The 19,617-nt window shown below is 39.3% G+C and overlaps 1 protein-coding gene across 2 annotated transcripts in view; it reads right to left on the bottom strand.

Annotated features, from left to right (window-relative positions):
- Window positions 1–9,775: 9,775 nt before the first annotated feature.
- The window catches only part of KCTD16 (potassium channel tetramerization domain containing 16), a 284,316-nt gene continuing 274,474 nt past the window's right edge, over window positions 9,776–19,617 (bottom strand). For both annotated transcript variants that reach the window (XM_037801468.1, XM_037801469.1), the window contains exon 3: window positions 9,776–10,230. In XM_037801468.1, coding sequence (XP_037657396.1) covers window positions 9,776–10,230 — 455 coding nt within the window. The remainder of the gene's footprint in view (window positions 10,231–19,617) is intronic.

Raw genomic sequence — 19,617 nt, 5'->3', positions numbered from 1 at the left:
GAAAAAATGAATGACCAACCTCAATCTCTCTCAGTGTGCAAGTTTTCCTAGTTGTGTGGCACCCCGGAGCTCCCTGGAGGAGGAATCTGCACGGGGACTATCAGCTGAGCCCTGCGCTGGGAGCCTGGCTGAGTTTCCGAAGGTATAGGTTTGTGTGCACCCTAAGGAGCACCAGGAAGCTCTTTTTGCATAGGTTGACTTAAAACACTTTTAACATTCTCCAATAATATGCAAAGCACATGGCTGAGAATGGAACATAACTTACTGTGTCCTTAACAGTGCACAAAATTCAGTCATTTGGTTATTATGTCTATAGGATGCCAGACTAATTAAGTAATGTTTTCTTTCACTTGACATTTATTTTGTTCCTTCTTTGAGCAACCATTTTGGTATTTGTATAGACAGGCTGAAAGGGTTATTTGCAGGAATCAAGACAGTGTTTGGTTATTAATACAATGTGCCCTTGAGCTTTAATATGTATTTACAATATGCATATTATAAATTATTTATTATAGCTTTAAAATAATGAAACAGATAATTAACTCCACCTGGAAACCATATAGGCCTACAGTGATTGCCATGAGTGATAGAGAGAAATCAACAAGGAGATAGTAAGTTAGTCAATAGATGAGTGGAGTACCATTAGGGCAATAACCACTGCTTTGTGCTATCGAAAACGTAGACATTTTTTTCTTGCTTCCCAAACTTATCAGGTTCATTTGGTGGTTTATGGAAGAAACAGGGCTGATAACACATACTTTGAAATTCCAGCAAATGGTTCAGCTTGGTAAGTCTTTTTTTTTTTTTTTTTTGAAGTTTGGCTTTTCCTTAAATGCACTTTTGTTTGGTTTAGTATCCATAGACGTTAAATCTAGGTATGAAAATCATATTCTCTCTCTGTACTATAAATAAATATACACATTCATAATGGAACAGAATTTTGGAAATCAGAACATATCAAACTAACTAGGAAATCCAGTGTTTGAAAATATAGGACTGAGAGATATAAATTGCAATAAGTCCTCCAAACTCAAAATTCCACACGGTTTCAAACTATGAGTTTTATGTGTGTATACATATGTATATATTTATATATGTATATATATTTAATAGATGTACACACATATAGACATATATACACACAATTTTATACAAAACACACACACATACACACACATTTCAGTGCAGTTTCTTTTCTGTGGCTGTTTCTCCCTTTTTTTCAGCTTAAAACAATATTGATGAGATGCTGGAGGCACCAATCATATTTTAATTTCAGACCAGTCTTGAACAAAAAACTGAAGGTGTTTAAAAAGCCAAAAGGTAGAAATAGCAGGCACATGCAGACACAAGCACTCACATGCACACACACCTATGTGACTTCTCATGACATCTGCCCTGGTGACCTGTACAGGGCAGCACAGCTCAGAAGCTATCTTGCCACTTTGGGGCTCATTGGGTATCAGCACACACCAAATACTTGTTCTCCAACGGCACTGCTCCTTAATAGGGCATAAAGTACAGCCTGAAACTGCAAAACTACCTCTCCAAATCTGCTTTTCATTCATCTCCTAGGAAGATGCATGTCTAATTGCATTTGCAATTTAAAATAGCTAATAACTTTCAGGAAAGGATGTTAGGCTGGGATCGTTCCAGCCATTCTTTGCTTACAGTCAAAGAGATCACAGGCAAAGTCCAGGGAACAGAAAGAAGAGATTGTGTAATGTGGTGGTTAAGACTTTGGAGTCAGAGAGACACAGATTCAAATCTGGCTCTGACTGCTTAGGTAAGAGCTTTTATGTGCTGCATTACTTTTCTTATTTGTAAAAAAGAGGATAAAAACAGGGTCTACTTCATTGGGTTATTATAAGGAATAAATGAGATGAAGTATGTCAAGTACTTAGAATTTCTGGCACATAATAAGTCTTTAATAGGTTATTATTTATAATTTAATGTTTAAAACATAATTCTAGACTATTGATCAGAACTACAAACAGAAGAATGTTGGTCTGGAAGTTGGGTGATCTGAATTCAGTTCTTTTTCCCATTTGATTCCCTAATAGATTATAATGCTTATCCCAGTGACCTGTACCTGGTATGCACTCAGCAAATTTTTGCCGAATGCATGCATGAACAAATGAATGAATGAATGAATGATTTAAAATCTACAGGCCTTCATTTCCCCTTTTGTGAAACAGGATAGACTGATCTGATAATTTATCATCCTAGGATATTGGGATGATAAATTAAAAGAAAATGCCAAATTATTTAAGACATTAAGGTGATTTGTGTCCTAATAAAGTCAGTAAATAAAAACTAAATAATGAGGCTCAGTAGCCACAGCCTGTAGTTAGACTAGTCGCATCTTTGGAAACAAGGGGCCCACTACTGGATAAGTCTGGGAAACATATTTTTCAAGATCCAAGTGGCATCTTTAGTGAGGTGATATTCAACTCAAAGAAATAAAATACATAATGAGCAGATAAGATTAGGAAATCATTGGCCTGTTCTAGACACCACTTCTTCCCCTTTCCCATTTCATTTCTGAAAACGCCTTGTTGTCTACTGTTGACCAGCTTGAAAAACTTTCTAACAGGGTCATTTGAACTGAAAAGACTCCCAAAGGCCCCAGGACAAACACATTTAGCTGTTGTAATGTTGACAACTTCACTAAATATAATTTCTCTGAGGCAGAAAGAGCACAGAAGTGGAAGATAGATATGCAGGTCACTGGTCTCCTCATTATTATTGGAACCCTGGAAAAAAATATTTCTCTCTCTAAATCTGTTTCCACATCTGTATGAAAAGGATAAGTGCATTGATTTCAAACAAACCCTAAACATATTTAAGTTGTTACTAGTTATTATTATTTACTCCTCTCTCTTAACTAGAAGTATTTCTGTACATGGTATAGAAAGAATGCCTCAGTAAATTTGAGCCAACCCTTAATTCAGGGTTTCTCAACCTCAGCACTATTGATTTTTTGGACCAGATGATTCTTTGTTGGGGGTTGTGGGGGCTGTCTGGTGCATTGTAGGATATTTAGCACCAGTCCTGGCCTCTACCTACTAGATGCCAGTAGCAAGCCCTCTCCTGCCAGAGTTGTGACAATCAAAAATGTTTCCAGATATTGCCAAAAGTCTCCTGAGGGGCAACTGATTGAGAGCCAGTGCCTTAATTGCATGTAATGCAAACAAATCAGAGAAGAGAGCTTTATGAAATTTTTTCTGTCTCACAAATAGAGATAAACCACCGACCACTGGCTAGAATCAAGAAAAATTGCTGATGACCAATGTGAATCCTATGTATATTTTAGAAAGGCAATCCTTTTCTTTTCCATTCTTGTGTGTGTGTGTCTGCCTATGGAAGATGCTATTAGTGTTTCTGTGAATGAAAATGAGTTTGATTTTTCCCCCAGAAATCTGTACAACACAGTTTGAATTTCACATCAGGAGTCCAGTTTTACTCAACAACCTCAAGGGCCAAAATCCCCAGTAACAGACAAACTTTTGTGCTGAACTAAAAAGCTTTTAATGATTCACATGGATATCACCAACTAGGCTATTAGCCCCTGACTGGACACTGGCCTGAAAATTGCACGTCATTGTGTGCACACACACATATACCCACTCCCATACATACGAAATTTCAAAGCAACTCTTCTCTACTACTTCACTGTGCATCAGTTCTGGTTCCATTTATAATAGACGGAGCCAACATGAGCGGAGAAAATCTGAAGTTATGTTGATTTTTATTGTGAAAATGCAGGTAAATTAGAAAAAGGTCTATTTTAAGAATAAACTGATAAGTTAGAGGAAGTTGTTGGAGACAGGAGACTTCTAAATCCTCTAGTTTATATATGAGTTCTTTCATGAGGCTGATTAACAGAAAAAAAATCAGTCCTCCCCTCCCCTCAACTCCCTTCCCTAGAAAAGCCCTTTGAGAGTTGGTAAATTGGTAGGCCAGGACACGTTTTTATTTATCTTTTTTTATAAGTAAACTTCCCAAATAAATCAAGGATGACAATCTAGGAACTTCAAATTCTTTTCCCAATAAGCAATACAATGTGTTCACAAACAAGAGGAACATTTTTAAAGATCAGGAAGCTGGGGTTGTAAAGAGAGCTACTTGGGCAGTCAGGAGGGAAGACAGCAAACAGAATCAACTTTTTTTTTTTTTTTATCTTTGCCAAATTATCTTAATAGCTGCTCCAGTTCATCAGTTTCACTAGCCATTCTGCATTTTCCTTTGGGCGGTGGTCTTTACTTAAATATCCTGACAAGCATGAATTTAAGCCATTCATTAGCTATTTCTTATAATATGTGGGAATTTGACATCCATCCAGTTATTCTGCTCCATGGATAAGGAAAATGGATGATTTAAAGTCTCAAGAAATCTTTGTTTGAATGATCATAGTATGGCCATCTCTACTGGCCAAAGTGACTGAAAATTTACAGAATTTCACTTCCCTTTTTATCATTACATATGGAATATGACAACTATTTTGAATTTGCTCTTTATTCCTTTCTTTTGCACTAATTTTCATTCATGGGTTTTGCCTGAAGTTCTCAGTTTATGTTAGGGTCCTGGATCTTCAAATATCTGAGAGTGTCATAGTCTTGCATGAGTTCATTGGACAAACTTAACAGTTCGATGGCTCAGGATTTTATTGGTGAAATACAGTTGAATTTCACCAATACATGTTCATTTTGGTGGCATTTGTATATGCAGTTATTGGAACCAGCTTTGGGGCCACACACATCATTGAATTATGGATCACTTTCAAGTCCCTCAGATTCAAACTGAGTAAGGGCCTGGAAATGAACAATTCTCCTTGGGAAAAGTCATCATTTTATTCTTCATTGGGTATCATTAGGATACTTAGAGATGTGCTCCCACCTACCTAGGGATAAAACTAATGATTCAGGATTTCAGATTGGCAAAAAAAAAAAAAAAAAAAAAAAGCCACAACCATGTAAAATGGGGAAGAAGTTATGGTTAGCAGGTGGATGAAATGGTAAAAGGATCATGGAAATCTACTCTGCCTTAGTTCTGCAGTGTTTGTTTTTGGACCATTTCTCTTAAGATAATGAATAATGCATGTTTTGATTATATGTATTTTTGGTAGGAAGAAAGTGAGAGAAACAAGAAGTGAGGAAGTGTCACCAGGAAGAGTTCTGCATAGTCCCTAAGTAGCAGTTTCTCAAAGGTTCACAGATCATCTCCATCAAAAAGCATTAAGGATGCTTGCTCAAAATGCACATTCCTTGGCCCCACTTCAAACCTTCTGAATAGTCTCTCTGGGGTCAGGGCGAGGGAATCTGCATTTTTACAAGTGTGACACATATGCATTTTATTCACATTAGAACTGAGAAACCCTGCTAAAGAGTTTGCAATGGAGGTTGCAGAAGAAAGAATCTCCATTCCAATGTATAAGGCAAGATGAGAAAACAGGCATTTCAAACAAATGAGCTCTGTGGTTGCATCACAAGGCTGTGATTATTAAAGTTTAAGACTTTTTTCTTTCAGCAGGAGTGGAGAGCAATAACCATTTCATCTAAAACCAGAATGATGAAGGCAATATAAATCAAACCCACTCCAGCAGGTTTCATTTGGTCTAATTTCTCTGCAGATATTAATCATTGTACAGTCCTGTACAAATGACATCCAACTCCATTTTAAGTCAGAATACAGAATGCACATTCTGATTCTCTCTCTAGTATGTTTTTTTGACAATATAAGAGAAAATAAATAAATTGGAACAGTGGGCCATCAAGATTGCAAGATGCCAACAATACTGAGACATTAAAGAGAGAAATGGCCCATGCTAAACCTATAACCCAGCATGCAAATTGGCAAAAATATTGATCTGCCACAGTCACCAGGGAGAAAAAATAACTCCCTTCATTTTTTGCTTTAAAATTGCTATCTCTAGTGGAGGTGACAAAAAGTTCTTCCTAAAGGTACACAGAAACAATTTTAGAAATTCTAGTCAAGATCATCTAGAAGACCAAGACCAGTCAAATTCCATTAGACATGGTGTCCAGTGACAGAAAATGCCAGCACTCAAATGCTCTGGGTTAATCCACTATTTTGGCTAGAAAGTTGGAAGGCTGAAACCACAGCAAAAGAAAATATATGAGAATCAAAGTTTAGCTCCCATCACAGGTGTCAGGTAATTTTGCAAAACATCATCTATGCCTTCTCTTTTTCTCCCTGGAGCATGTTTTGCTTGGCACAGACAAAGTGTGCTCAGAGAGAATCCTAAAGTCCAGGGAAGCAAAACTAATTCAGAAGCATTAGTAAGGGCAACTAAGGAGCTCAGAATAAGGAACACACATGAATTAAGGTGCTCCTGCATCAAACAAGGCTATTGACAAAAGAGTAATTCATGTCAGTTTCCCTTTAATAATGTTTTCCCCAAAATGAATCCACTGGAGTATGCATATTTATGGAGGAATAAAGAGCAAAGGGGACACTTGTAATTTGTGCATTGTTCCCTTTTTTATTTTAGTTCACCATGCATGCATTCCCAGTAAGAAAACTGTACCTACAATTACTAAGGAGAACATCACTGCATGTTTTGGAAGCCACTCTCTTCACTTTGTTGTTTTTATGGCCACACCTAAGTGCAAGTTTTTCTTAGCTGAGGGAGAGAGAGAGCATACTACTACAATGAGCTAATGGTTTTACTTTCCTGTCTTCCCCTATTCCCGATGCACACCACTCCCTCTTTTGATAGGGGGTAGGGGGACTTTATAAATAGGTTTCTGACTTCAGGAGACACAATACCTCTAGGGAATGACCTTCACAAGCTCACTGGACTTTTAGCATTACAGGATTTCTCAGGAGGCAACCTGAGTTAGGGCTCTACTTACAGGATTCCCCATTTACTTTACCCACTTGATGTGATTAGTTTCTCCCTATCAGCAATTTATGGCCCTTGTCATAGCCAATATTCACAAAGTGAACCACATGTATTGATCTGTCCAGAATTGAACTAAAAGTTCTAAAAACCATTTTAACCAAGGAAACAGTCCTGATTCACAGTGACTACCAGAGCTACTAGAGCCTTTAAATCTTTTAAGTCGCTTACCCAGAACTCATTTCCAACTTTGCAGGCCCACATGGACTGAAGGTTTCCATTTACTTGGCACCTCCTCAGAGCCTTTTACTGACCAAGTCTATCTTCATCTGTAAGCCAACCCCCACACAAATGAACACCACATTGTTGTCTTAGCTATTTGGACTTTTCCTCATGTATTGGGTGCAAGTCTAGAGTAAGCCCAGAATGAAAAATGATTTTTAATAGATTTCCTACCACAAATTTTATTCATTGGGGATATGAAGAGTTTCTGGGCAAAAAACCTCTATAATATCAGACTAAAGGTCCAAGGGACAGAGGAATGGTGCCATGAACATTTTCTGTTTAAAGTATGTAGTAGTAGTGGGTTGATTGAATCTCAACTTTCCAGTTCTTACTACTGTGTCTCTATCTTGATGCCCATACAATCAGGTCAGAAATTTAAGGAAGTTAGAACTTTGGCCATTTGATTTAGACTCAAAACTCTTTGACAGTATTTCCAGTGGGACTACAAGATTCATTTGACCAAAGTGAGTTCAGGAATACTTTGCCCAAATTCAATTCCTTCTTGATCCATTAAGCTCCATGATTCTTTGCAGAATCTTCTATTATTATCATGATGGTATTTTGAAGTGGTGTCAAGAAACACTGAAAAGAATGAAGAAATGTTGGTAGGCTTTGCAAACAAAGCTATGTTAAGATCAAATGTCTGTTAATACAGTACTAATATATTAAAGAAGACCACTTAAATTCAATAATTATAGTCCTTTTGACACCTTGATTCCCAAAGTGAACTTTCTTTTTCACTTGAGCAAACCTTCAAAGTCCATTAGAACCATCAGGACAGGAAAACATTGGCTGAGTCTGTCTCCCAGGTGTGAAGGCAAAAATTACAAATGTTCAGAAAGCTATCTCTATACTAATGGATGCTAATAACATGAATCAAGACAGAACCTCTCACATAATAAATGTGCATCAATGATATATTGCAAAAGGAAGCAATTGGTCATTATTGTTCCCTCCTACAGACATTATCCAGTTGCCTTTATTACCTGTGACACACAGTCACACGTTCACACATTCACACAGAAAAAAAAACAAAAAAAAACAAAAACAGGAGTGCTTGGCACACAATTAATGACTGACAGATAAATTCCTTTTTTCAGTGGGAAAGAGGAATGCTGAAATGCGTGAGGAATGCTGAAATAGAAAATAAAACATCTTTTAACCTTCATTTTCCACATTTCTATCAAAGAGCTATTGGTACACTAATAGAATACAGAGTTATGAGGATGGTTGACTATGAATAGTTTCTTTTTGGCTGTATCTATACAAGCTAAGATGTGGTCACCAAAGATGGTTTAGAAAACCAAAACCTTAATTTTGGAGATCCAGTTACCAAGTTGGGTTGTTTATAGACATCACAAAAATGACAGCCAAATCCTAGTATGGACACAGCCAAATCCTAGAATTCTGAAGGCAAACAAAATTCAAGCTGACTACGAGCAAGTAATAATGTAGCACTGTAGTTTAAAAAAAATCACAAGAAATTATCAGGAGGTGTATAGAATATAATTCCCCCTAAAACAAACAAACAAACAATCAAACAAAAGGCTGGGCCCTTATTCAAGTACTGTCTGTTGTTCTCAGCTCCATAACTACACAGGAATACAGAGAACTTTACGTGGATTACATGGAAAGGCCACACCATTAAAACGAGGGTAGTAGGAACTCTAAAAGCATTGAGAGAAGGGAGATAATTTAGCTCAGAATAGAGAAGGCTGAGTTTAGGGTCATTTAGTAATAATTTTTCGTAGATAAGAATTTTTTTTTAATACAAAGAGTGTCTGACCAGCTCTTCTCACCCTCTCCAAGTGCAGAGAAAGAGCAAACCAGTAAAATGGAACCTGAGGGTGTTGATTTCAGAATAAGGAAGACAATTTGTTGCTGATGAGGGTTACTCAGTGTTGGAAAGTGTTGCCAAGAGAGGCTGGAAATCTTCTCAGAAGGGTCTTAAGAATGGGGCAAAGGCCCATCTGTCTGAAGTGCTCTATGAGGGGCTGCCAGGCAGCAGAGGCACCTCTGAGGACCTCCAGGTCCCAGGGTCATGTGCACTGTGTGTATATACATATTTAGTGTGCACATGTTGCACAAATACTCATGCATACAGAATCAGTGTAAACTGGCACATAATAGATTCGAATGAAAAGTCATATAAATCTGCCTTTCCCCTTTAACCTATAAACAAAAGAATAAGTAAAATTAAAAATCCAAACATATGCCATTGGGACAAAACTCATTCTACCATATCCTCATTCAGAGGAGGGAGGTAGAAGATGAGGGGAAAAACCCAGTTGGGGAAAAATGACTCCCAAGGCCTCTCAGCTATTCTTATGTAGCCAAGTCTCATTATACATATAAAGAAACTCAGCACGTGGGACCAAGTTAACAAGCAAACAAACAAAAAGAAATGTTTTTCTTGTCCTTCCACATTTGGAAAGAATTCTACCCTGTGGATTCACATGTTAAGGTGAACTGGGTAAAGTAGGCAGTAGAATATCAATGGGCTACTGTGTTCTAACAAATGTATATTATTAGTAGTTATTTTTCCTTTAAAATATGAATTCTTTTTTAGGAGGTCTATTCCAAAAGGGTGACATGGATTGTTTCTTTTCCCGTTCCCCCAGCCCACCCCTATAGATGATACTTCCGTAAAAGTTCAGATTGCCAAGGATGTTTCCTCTCTGGGAACCGATCTGGAATTTTTATCTTTAGGAAATCCTGGATACATTTCTCCAGCTCTTCCTCAATGGAGAGCTTTTCCTTAACAACTTTTTTTTTGCTGCTCATGTTCGACTCCCTAGACCCCGAAGTCAGAGTCCGCAGCAGATCACTTTTCCGCCGCATCTCCGACTGCTGGATCAGCTGGACCGGGCCCTTCTTGACGGGACGGTCCAGAGTTTGGATGTTGGTCTGGCGCGTTACTGGCCCGCAGATGACCGTCTCCTGGGGAGAGCTGGCCTCAGACTGGCTGTCACAGCTGGAGGTGGAGAGGTCGTTGCAAGATGTGCCGCTCTCCCCTTCTTTGTCACCTTTGCCATTCTTGCAGCAGCAATCACAGTGTGAGGATGACCACCTGGAAGGCTCACCTGCAAGGTAAGCACAGGACCCAAGGGGTTAATGTAAGCCCAGCTCAGCTCGGAATAACAGCGTAACACGTGAACACACAACATACATGGCTGCCACAGATCCATGTCCTTACAAGGAGAGGGGTGACACACGGGGGGCTGCATCAGAGGAGACAGAAGCCCTTGGGAGAGGAGAATAACAGCAGGATACTGCCTAACAGGAAATACTATACTGCTTAAGCCCTGGGTAGGAATGCCCAGCTACATTTGCTAACCTTGTTACCTCGGCTGGTCCCTTAAATTCTCAAGCTTTAGTTTCTTCATCTGATACAACTCTACTATCTAGAGTTGTAGGGAGGATTGAGATAATCAGGTAAAATTCTTAATGCAGCATGCAGCACACAGTAAGCACTTAATAAATGCTAGCTGATTGTACTATGGCTGAGGTTAGATCCTAATCCAAAGCTCCACATGCTAGCAGTCAGGTACAAAAATGGGAGTCTAAAGGAGTAGAAGGACAGCTACCAGGCATGGAGGGCTTACTTGGTCCCAGCCCCCATCTCAGCTCTGTGCATTCGTCATCATTGAATCATCACGATAATTCTCTGAACTCAGTATTTCCCTTCCAGTCTCCATACAAGGAAGTTAAACACACACACACACAAACTTGCCGTTGTTTGTACAATTTGAAAGTAGCAGAGCTGAGATTGGAACACAGATCTCCCAAATGCCATAAGCAAGACAATTAACCATTTTTCTTCATTTTACTTGCCTGTGAAACACCTACTTATCTTTCTAAATAACGTTCAGGCTTTAGCTTGTCTTTGAAGTCTTTGTTCACCTCTCCTCAAAAACGTTTATTCTTCTTTCCTCTGAGTTATGGTTATATCTTGTAAGTGCCTGTATTATGGCATTTGTCACATTCTGTTACAACTCTTTATTACCTCATGCTTCTCACCTACTTGATATGAGCTCTCTGAGGTGAGCATGGTGAAGCATCTATTGTAATCCCAACGAATAGCCCAAACCATAGTGGGGAAATTCAATAAAATACTGCATACTTATAATAATGTTTAAATAGTTGGATCCAGACACACCTAAAGCTAGTCCTGTCAACAGACTTTTCAGTTATATGTTCCACTAAATTCCTTTTTATTTTTAAGCCAGTGTGTGTCCCTCTCCCCATCCCTCTGCCATCCAAAAGAGTTTTGACTTACAGAACATTGCATTCAGCTATTTTGAGGCAGAGCCATTTTACAGATACGCAACTGGAGACTCCATGAACTAAAACCCCACAGTCGTGGCACAGAACAACTTCATAGACATAAATCACTGCTCCCACAGCCACAGTCTTCCTGTAGCCATGCACTTGCTACTATTTCCTTATCATATATCATGTGCTGGGTACTTCATATAGCTTGTTGCACTTAAGTCATAAATATAAAGGGAAAAAGTGTCTCTCTTTATGATACTAATATTGACAAACAAGGATAACATAGTGTCTCTGCATGTTTAAAAAGAGACCCAGTTTTAATTTGTACTTTATTTGATTCTCATAAATAATGGGTAACATTATAATAGGATCCTGCTCTATTGCCGTTTCTAATATGGTCAAGATAGAGGAAACCTAAAATGGAAATGATTAAGAAAGTTATTTGCTGTCTTCGTGTACAGTGCCTATCCTTTACATATCTAAATGACTTAAACATTTATTAGTAACTTATCTTGATACATTCTTCCAGAGGTATTAAAAAAGTTTCTATAAATCAACAACTCCAAAAGTAGCTCTAACTTATACCATACCAATTTTTTCAAACCACTTCAAAAAATGTGACTATTATTATATTTATACACCCATCAAATTAAATTAAATGCAAAATCCAATGCCAAAAGGAATCACAATAGCAGTAAGGTCCTAGTTATCCCAGGCTATTATAAATAAACATCTTCCGTGTACCAGATAAACTGTTCAACAGGCGCTAGCTGGTCACTGAAAATATCAGCAATAGAAAATACGCCACCACAGATTTTGAGGGGATCATTTTCTTTCTTCAGAAGGCAGAATTTTCCTCTGCTTTTCAAACCCAGCAATCTCTGTAGTAATATACCTCAGCTGAGAAATGGTCCCAAAGACTGGGGTCAAAGCAAAGTAATCACATCAATACAGAGCTGATCTAGTTTGATCCTTTCAGAAAAAATTCAGAAATTGAACATAGTCTGTAAAAGAGAAGGAAGAGAAGGAGGAGAAAGATGGAAAAGGAGGAGAATAAAAATATGCTGGAGCATGCCAGCTTGTTATCTTAAAATGAGATGACAAAATATTTTGTCTGTAAACCCTGCTGAACCAGTAGAAATGCAAGCCATGTGTTTTTCTACCCAAGAGTTACCTTCTGCACTGTAAAGTCACTCCATTCAGGGGACTCAGAAGGAAACCTGACTCTTCTCCAAAAGCCATTTAACAACACAAACACCACTGCAAGAGGGATCCATGTGTATTCATCGGAAAACTGCACACAACCCTCCACTAAGGAGCCAAGCCAGGAATCGGGCAGTGACGCAGCTATTTCCTCCCTGAATTGCTGGGATGATCATGAATTTAAATGTCAGCTGGGATCCTCCAGCTTCCAGGCAAATAGAAGCATTACTTTCCACTTATTTCAGGCAATATCACTCTTAAAGGAACCTGAATGACTTAATTTTAGTGTAACCTCTAATGCTACCACATGCTTCAATATTTTATGAGAACATTTTAATGTTTTACTGTTTTGGCAAGATAATTCATAAGATGGCTTATGAAGTTTTTATATTTTATAGAAATCAAAATAGGAGATGGGTTTAACAGTTCAGCTGGAGGTGATGTATAAAGAGTCACTATGAAATTTGAAAATATAATCAAACCTGAGAATATGACTATCTCATTCCTCCTCTGGTAGCATTGCTGAACTATCTTCTTCCCAAGAACTTACCCATTTGAGGAGAGAATGTAAAACCACAAGCAGAGTGGCTTTAAACCAGGACATAGACGTGATGTAGGTAAGTGCTTGACCACTTTGCCCTCGCTGACCCTCAGATGTGTGTTCAGAGGAGTGAAAGGATTTATGGAAGGTCAGTTCTGTAGCTCAAGTTACTCCAGAATCCCCCCAATTATAGTAAATGACAATCTCATAAATACCTTGGTGCTTTAATTTGCAGTATACTTTGTCTTCCAATTTGCTGAGGTTTTGATACTGGCTGGAATAATTCTCTCCATTTGGGGAAAAACTAGCTTACAATTGATTAGCCAAAATATGATGTGGGGAGAAAACCATGTAACTATTTCATTCCAGGTAAAGTCTGACCTGTTGATATTTAAAAAGGGGGAAAAATCTATTACCTTTGTTTCAGGGTGGGGTGGAGTCTTACTGACTACTTGCTGGTCAGACAGCCTAATAGCTCTGCCTTATTTCTGAAAAGCCATTGCTGGATTTGTTGGATAAATTTTTGGTGCCTGACACATAGTAGAGGTTTAATGAACTTTGATGAATGAATGAAGGAGCCAAACACATATTTTGAATTATAACAAGTTGATAACATAGAAGAGCACATCTCAGGCTCCAGAGTCAGTCTATGGGACCTTGGATAACTTACTTAACCTCTCTAAGCCTCAGTTTCCTCATCTGCAAATTAAGGATAATAATAGTATTTTCCTCACATGGGTTTTAAAAGATTAAATGGGATAGTTCATGCAAAGTATGTTTCATGGTTTGTGGCACACAATAAGCCCTCCATTTGTTCATTCATTTTTGTTGTATGAATCTACCAAGAGGCAGACACTGCTAGATATGATTATTATATTTCCACCAATATGCTGTGCAACCAATTCTTAGGTCTGGCTGGGGAATCATGTTAGGAAGGACACTGATGCTGCAGCTGGACCCATCAGGATAAATATAATGAGCATTTAGTGTTATATGCTTTTGGTGTAGGCATGGAGAGAAACCACCAGCATATCCAGTGTCTGGCAGTGTGTGACCTGGGGACATTTTTGAAAAGAAGGAAGGAAGAAGGAAGGAATGAAGGTGGGAGGGAGGAAGGGATGATGGAATGGAAGAGAAAAGAGCCTTTATGATGCAGTGTTTATAAATTAAAAAATGGTTGAGTCTTCCAGGATTAAAAATGTACTTGCAGACACATCAAACAAATTTAAATCCAGAGCAGGGAGGAATTTGTATTTTGCATTAAGTGGGGAGGGGAAAAGAAATTCAATTGCCTCAAATCCTTAAAGCCCCAAATCTTTGAGCATTTCACAACTTGGAAAAACTGACGCCCAAACAATTTGTACAAATAGCCTTGGGCCCCTTCCACCATAGCCCTAGCTGTGTCATCCTTACTGGTAAAGAAGGAATAAAAGAGGAAAGAATGCAGAATATTTCTCCACTATGAAAAATTCAAACCGAGCTGAGTGAAACATGACTTTGCAAACTCACAAAGTGCTTATGCATTTTTAAAGCAGGCAGCTCTGCAATCCACCCACACTTCAAATTCTCCACCTGCTAATGGCTGTAAACACAATGCACATCATTTACAGCAACAGCTGGGAAAACTGCTTTCCCCGGTCTTCTCTGTCAATGATGTAGGAGACTGCCAGTCTGCGAGCTAGGTGGCCAGATTTAATTTATTGAAGCTGCTGAAAGACTTTCTTGCTATCCTGGTTGAAAAGTCAATAATGGCCAAATTTATGTTTTTATAATTCCGCTAACCTTGGAAAAGATATTGCATAGTGGAGACTGGGAATAGGCAAGCTGTGGGAGCTTCTAAGAAAAATGTATCTTCAAGCTTGACAATCATCATTTCTTGCTTGTGGGTGACCTTTTCCACTCAACGACATTAGCCTTGGATGGGCCCAGCTGGGGCTCCTTGTTAAGAAGGTGGCAAAGTATGGGCAAGGGCAGATCGTTAATCCATCTATGCATTAGTCAGAACCACGCAGGAAAACAGAAACAATACCAGTTATCTGAACAGAGAGATTTTAATATAAAAATCATTTAAACAGATATCGGAGGACTGAAATGTAAGAAAGTGATGCTGAAGAGGAAAAAGAGGCAGCTACCCTCCTGCAGGCTGGAAGACAAATAAAAGGGGATGGAGTTCTCAAAACCCAGAAATTTGGAGGAGGGGCCCTGCCGGGTGGGGCCTGGGCGTCGAGAAGGGGCACCGGCCTGCTGCTGCTGGCATCTCTGAAGGGGCCGGGTTCTGAGGATTACAGGAAAAAATAAGGTAGTTAGAACCAACTGCTTCTGGGGTAAATAAATGCTAGTTCGATGCTGATAGAAGCAGTGAGCGTACAAGTCCTTTCTCTCTTCATCCTAACAGCGCCCCCTACTGACAGAACCTAACTGCAAGCCTGCCAGCAAAGAAGTGTGGTCAGCAGACTCCCAGTCCCAGCATCACAAAGCGGACTCTAGAGGGTGGAGGTGGAGCCGAAAGACAGCATCTTAACCAGCACACTGACCCGGTGAGGGAAGAAAAAGAATCAAAGGACAAGCCCTTGATCTGCGGGAACATTTACTCTAATGCAAGAGAGGGAAATCGAAGGAAAAGCCACTGTCACCTCTCAGTTCCATTTCTGCCATGCAGACTCTTATTTGCTCTTTCCTCTGCCAGTAACACTCATCCTTCCACTCTTCCATTGGTTTAACTCTTGTTCATTCTCAAGAGCTCAGCTTAAATATCACCTCCTCAGAGAGACCTCACCTATCTATTCCCCCACCCCAATTTAAACCAGTCCTCACTTCCTGCCCTTTTTTTTTTTTTTAATAACACCACATTTAATTACGGATGTGTCTCTAGGTTTATTTGTGTATTTATCTTCCCCACTAGACCATAGGGCTGTGTTTGTCCCTTCTGTATTCTAGTGAAGCCTCCAAGACACACGCAGGCCAGGGTGCTGGGACACATAATAGATGCTCAGTAAATATCTGTGTAATAAATGAATGGGAGAGGAAATGGATGATATGCACAGAAAATAATTTTTAGTTTAGATTGTGATAGGGAGAGAGTAAACCTTCTGCCAAAAAAAAAAGTGTTGAAAAATCTCACATGCAAACGTTAGCAGACTAGGAAATATTTAAGTATATCCCTGGACATTTAATATGCATGTGATAAAAACATGCTGACCTAAAGATATAATGGCAAAATCCATGGGACAATACAAAGCCTATCTAGAATTGTAAAGGTATGTATAAATATATTTTTAAATTATGAATAAGATCACTCATAATTATGACTATTAAGAAATCCCTAAAGGCATTTTCAACATAAGAAAAATTAACTTTCCTTACCATTCAATCCATGGCCTCTATTAACATAATTTGCCAATTTGTTGATAATCAGACACATGCTCCCAGCACAGGTTTTTCACCTGTTGGATTTTCTCTCTAAAAAAGGCAATGTAGTGATTTGTCTAAGGAAAGAAATTCTGAATTCTGACTGCCTGGCTTACTGATTTGCTCTTTCAAGCATTCCTTGATGGCACATTTACTCCATTTTCCAGGTCCCTTTCCCTGTCTTCTTGCTTTTTTCTTCATTTTACTTCCTTATCTTAGCCTCAGCTTTTCCAGCTAAGATCATACTTGATTAACCCTGCCCTAACAGTCCCTATTTACCTAATTCATAGGGAAGTTCTAATGTCCATCCTGACTCCTTTTCCCACCTGGTCCTCTTCATCTGGCCACTCCCTTTTTCATTTTCCTTCATCAATTTTTCATAAATTGGAACAAGTCCCCCAAGCCCTACAATTCCTCTCCATCCATTTCTAGGCCACATCTTTTTGGTCTCCCAGAAGGAAATGTATGTGTAATAGCTATAGGGTTTGTGTATCTTCCTTCTTCCAGTAAAGCTGCCTTCCTTTCTTTTAGGGAACTGCCCTTTCCCTCTTTCATGTTGTGCTGAAGGGGCTGTCAACTGTGGTGCTAGACCTGGCCATAAGAGGAAGCATGTGGCCCCGTTGAAACAGAGTACCCCCACCCTCAACCTCCAACCCTAGTGGGTGATTCAGGCGTGGCGTGGGACCCAAGCTGGGGGGATCAGAGTCCTCATTAGGGCTGTTCTGCTGGAATGTGTGGGGAATATGTGCTCTTAGACGGGCGGTTGCTAATCCAGGATGATGCGAGCCCAGTGGCCATCACGGTTGCCGGTTAGAGGACATTCGTGCAGAAAGAAAGCAAGCTAGACACGCAGAGCAGAGAAATGATCTAGTCATGTCTGAAATCAGACCCATTCCTAGGTTTATAATTATAGAACCCAAGAAATATTCTTAGTGCTTAATCTGGTGTAAGTTAATTTTGTGTAATTTACAATAAGTCTTGAACACTAAAACAAGTTGATACAAGTATCTGATTTCTCTTTGTCATCCTCTGAGCACTTGTGTAATTCTAGCATTAATGTTTGTCAGTGCTTTAGGGGATAAGTACTATTACTTTGCTAAGCTACTTTATAGATGGCTTGTTTCATCTCTGGAATAGGAGCCTTTTGCTACACTAGTCTCAACAAGTTTGACTAACACTCTTAGAAGATATACTAAGGACCCTCCTGTCACCTGTTGTATATAGTGACTCCACCAATGAATAAAGTAATAGCTGTCCCTCAAAACCAGAAATGTAACATAATAACAATAGGTATCATTTATTGAGGACCCTTTATATACCTGTTATTGTACTAAGCACTTTACATACTTAATTTAATCTTCCCAATAATCCTATTAAGTAGTTGCCTTTCTTCTTCTCTTTTTTATGGAAGAGGTAACTGCAGCTCAAATGGTTTAATTATCTGATCCAAAGTTACACATTTGGCAAGTGGCATGATGCACACCTGGACCATTTTTAATACAAAGTATCTGCTCTTTTCACAGACACACTACACAATATCATGGGAATTTTCTCTTAGAAATATTTAAAAGTATCGACAGGCCAAAGGAATTAATGTGTTTACTTTCAGAAATGCCTTTTATGGTGATCCCAGCCCTTCAGTAACTTTTGAAGGTAATCAACTAATTGAACAACTTAAAAATTCAGGTTTCCTTAGGACTTTCATTTCATTTATGTGAGGAATTTCAGTTCCTTTTACCCAGCCCATTCATTGGAAATGGCTGTAAAAGCCCAAATGAGGAATGAACGCATAAGTGTAGTGCTTCCTGATATTTGAAGTATTTCACCTTCTGCCATTCTGCACTTCTCCCAGTGCTGCCCTAGTTGCAAGCCGCAGCGTTTAAAGTGTGTCAATTACTGGAGGAAAAAGCCCTTTGCCAGGTGATTAAAATTTAATATTTGCTAATATTCAACAACCAACCAGTATGTTACCCTCCTCAAAGAGGGAAAACCCCCACAACATCTGTGGATTGTTAGCAAATGAAACCTAAACTTCTACTGATCCTTTGGGTAAAACAAAAAGAAACAGCCAAATTAACCTGGAACAGCTGTTCAAGACCCAGAGAACACTGTGAATTTTATGAGAATCACAAATGAAATGAAAGAATTGTCTTAAAACATTTATAAGTAATAATCTATTTTGAAGAAGGCCAGGGATGGGCAGGAAACTCTGAAAGTGTAAGAAACAGGACCATCAAAAACAGAACAGAGTGATGTGCAAAAGCTCTCCATGGGCAAGCCCAGGCAGCCATATGGTGAGTTAGGGCTGGAAGGGAACTTATAGGCCACCAAGGGCCCTCGCTTTACAATGAGGGACCTGCAAGAGAGGGAAGGGAGTCTGACAGGGACATTCTCCTGGTAAGGGTTGGAGCCCAGCTCCTGGTCTGGAGCCCTGTCTGGGACTATACCAGGAACACGGCAGGGAAGGTGTGGGGCAAGGTGGGTCAAGGTGGGTAAGCCAAACACAACCCGAGAGGATTTTGCATCTGAACAGTCCATCACCTCAAGAAAGAAAGAAACATAAAACTCTCAGGAAGAGTATTTTGGGGTACATTGTTGAGCACAATGAAGATAAAAACAAGACAGAGCAGTTTGGAGAAAGTGAATTCCTCCAATATGACCACACTAATGTCCAGAGGGAGAGACAGGGAGGGAGGGAGTTGAGGGGCTCTGTGTTAACTCTGACTTAATTTTTTTGAGCTCCTTCCCTAAGCTATATACACCAGGATGGGAACTTGGCCTGCATCCTCTCATTGAATCCTCACAGCCCTGAGAGGGAGGTAGGAATTCCAATGCCTAATTCCTGCCTCTAGGGTGAGTGGGGAGCTTGAGAGGACCAAGCTTCCCCAGGTCCAGGCTGACATTCCATAAGAGATTTACTTATCAACATCCAGAAGTCCTTCTTATAAAACATATACCCTTGGCAGAAGAATAAATCTCCACCAGCAGGAAGTAGCTTATCACGATGTTTTGGCCTATCAGAGGGAGCCTCAGAACATGTATT

This window comes from Choloepus didactylus, chromosome 13 (assembly GCF_015220235.1).
Source record: "Choloepus didactylus isolate mChoDid1 chromosome 13, mChoDid1.pri, whole genome shotgun sequence".
NCBI classification, from domain to species: Eukaryota; Metazoa; Chordata; class Mammalia; order Pilosa; family Megalonychidae; genus Choloepus; species Choloepus didactylus.
Note: the sequence above shows the minus strand (reverse complement) of the source record. Positions and strands in the feature narration are given on the sequence as shown.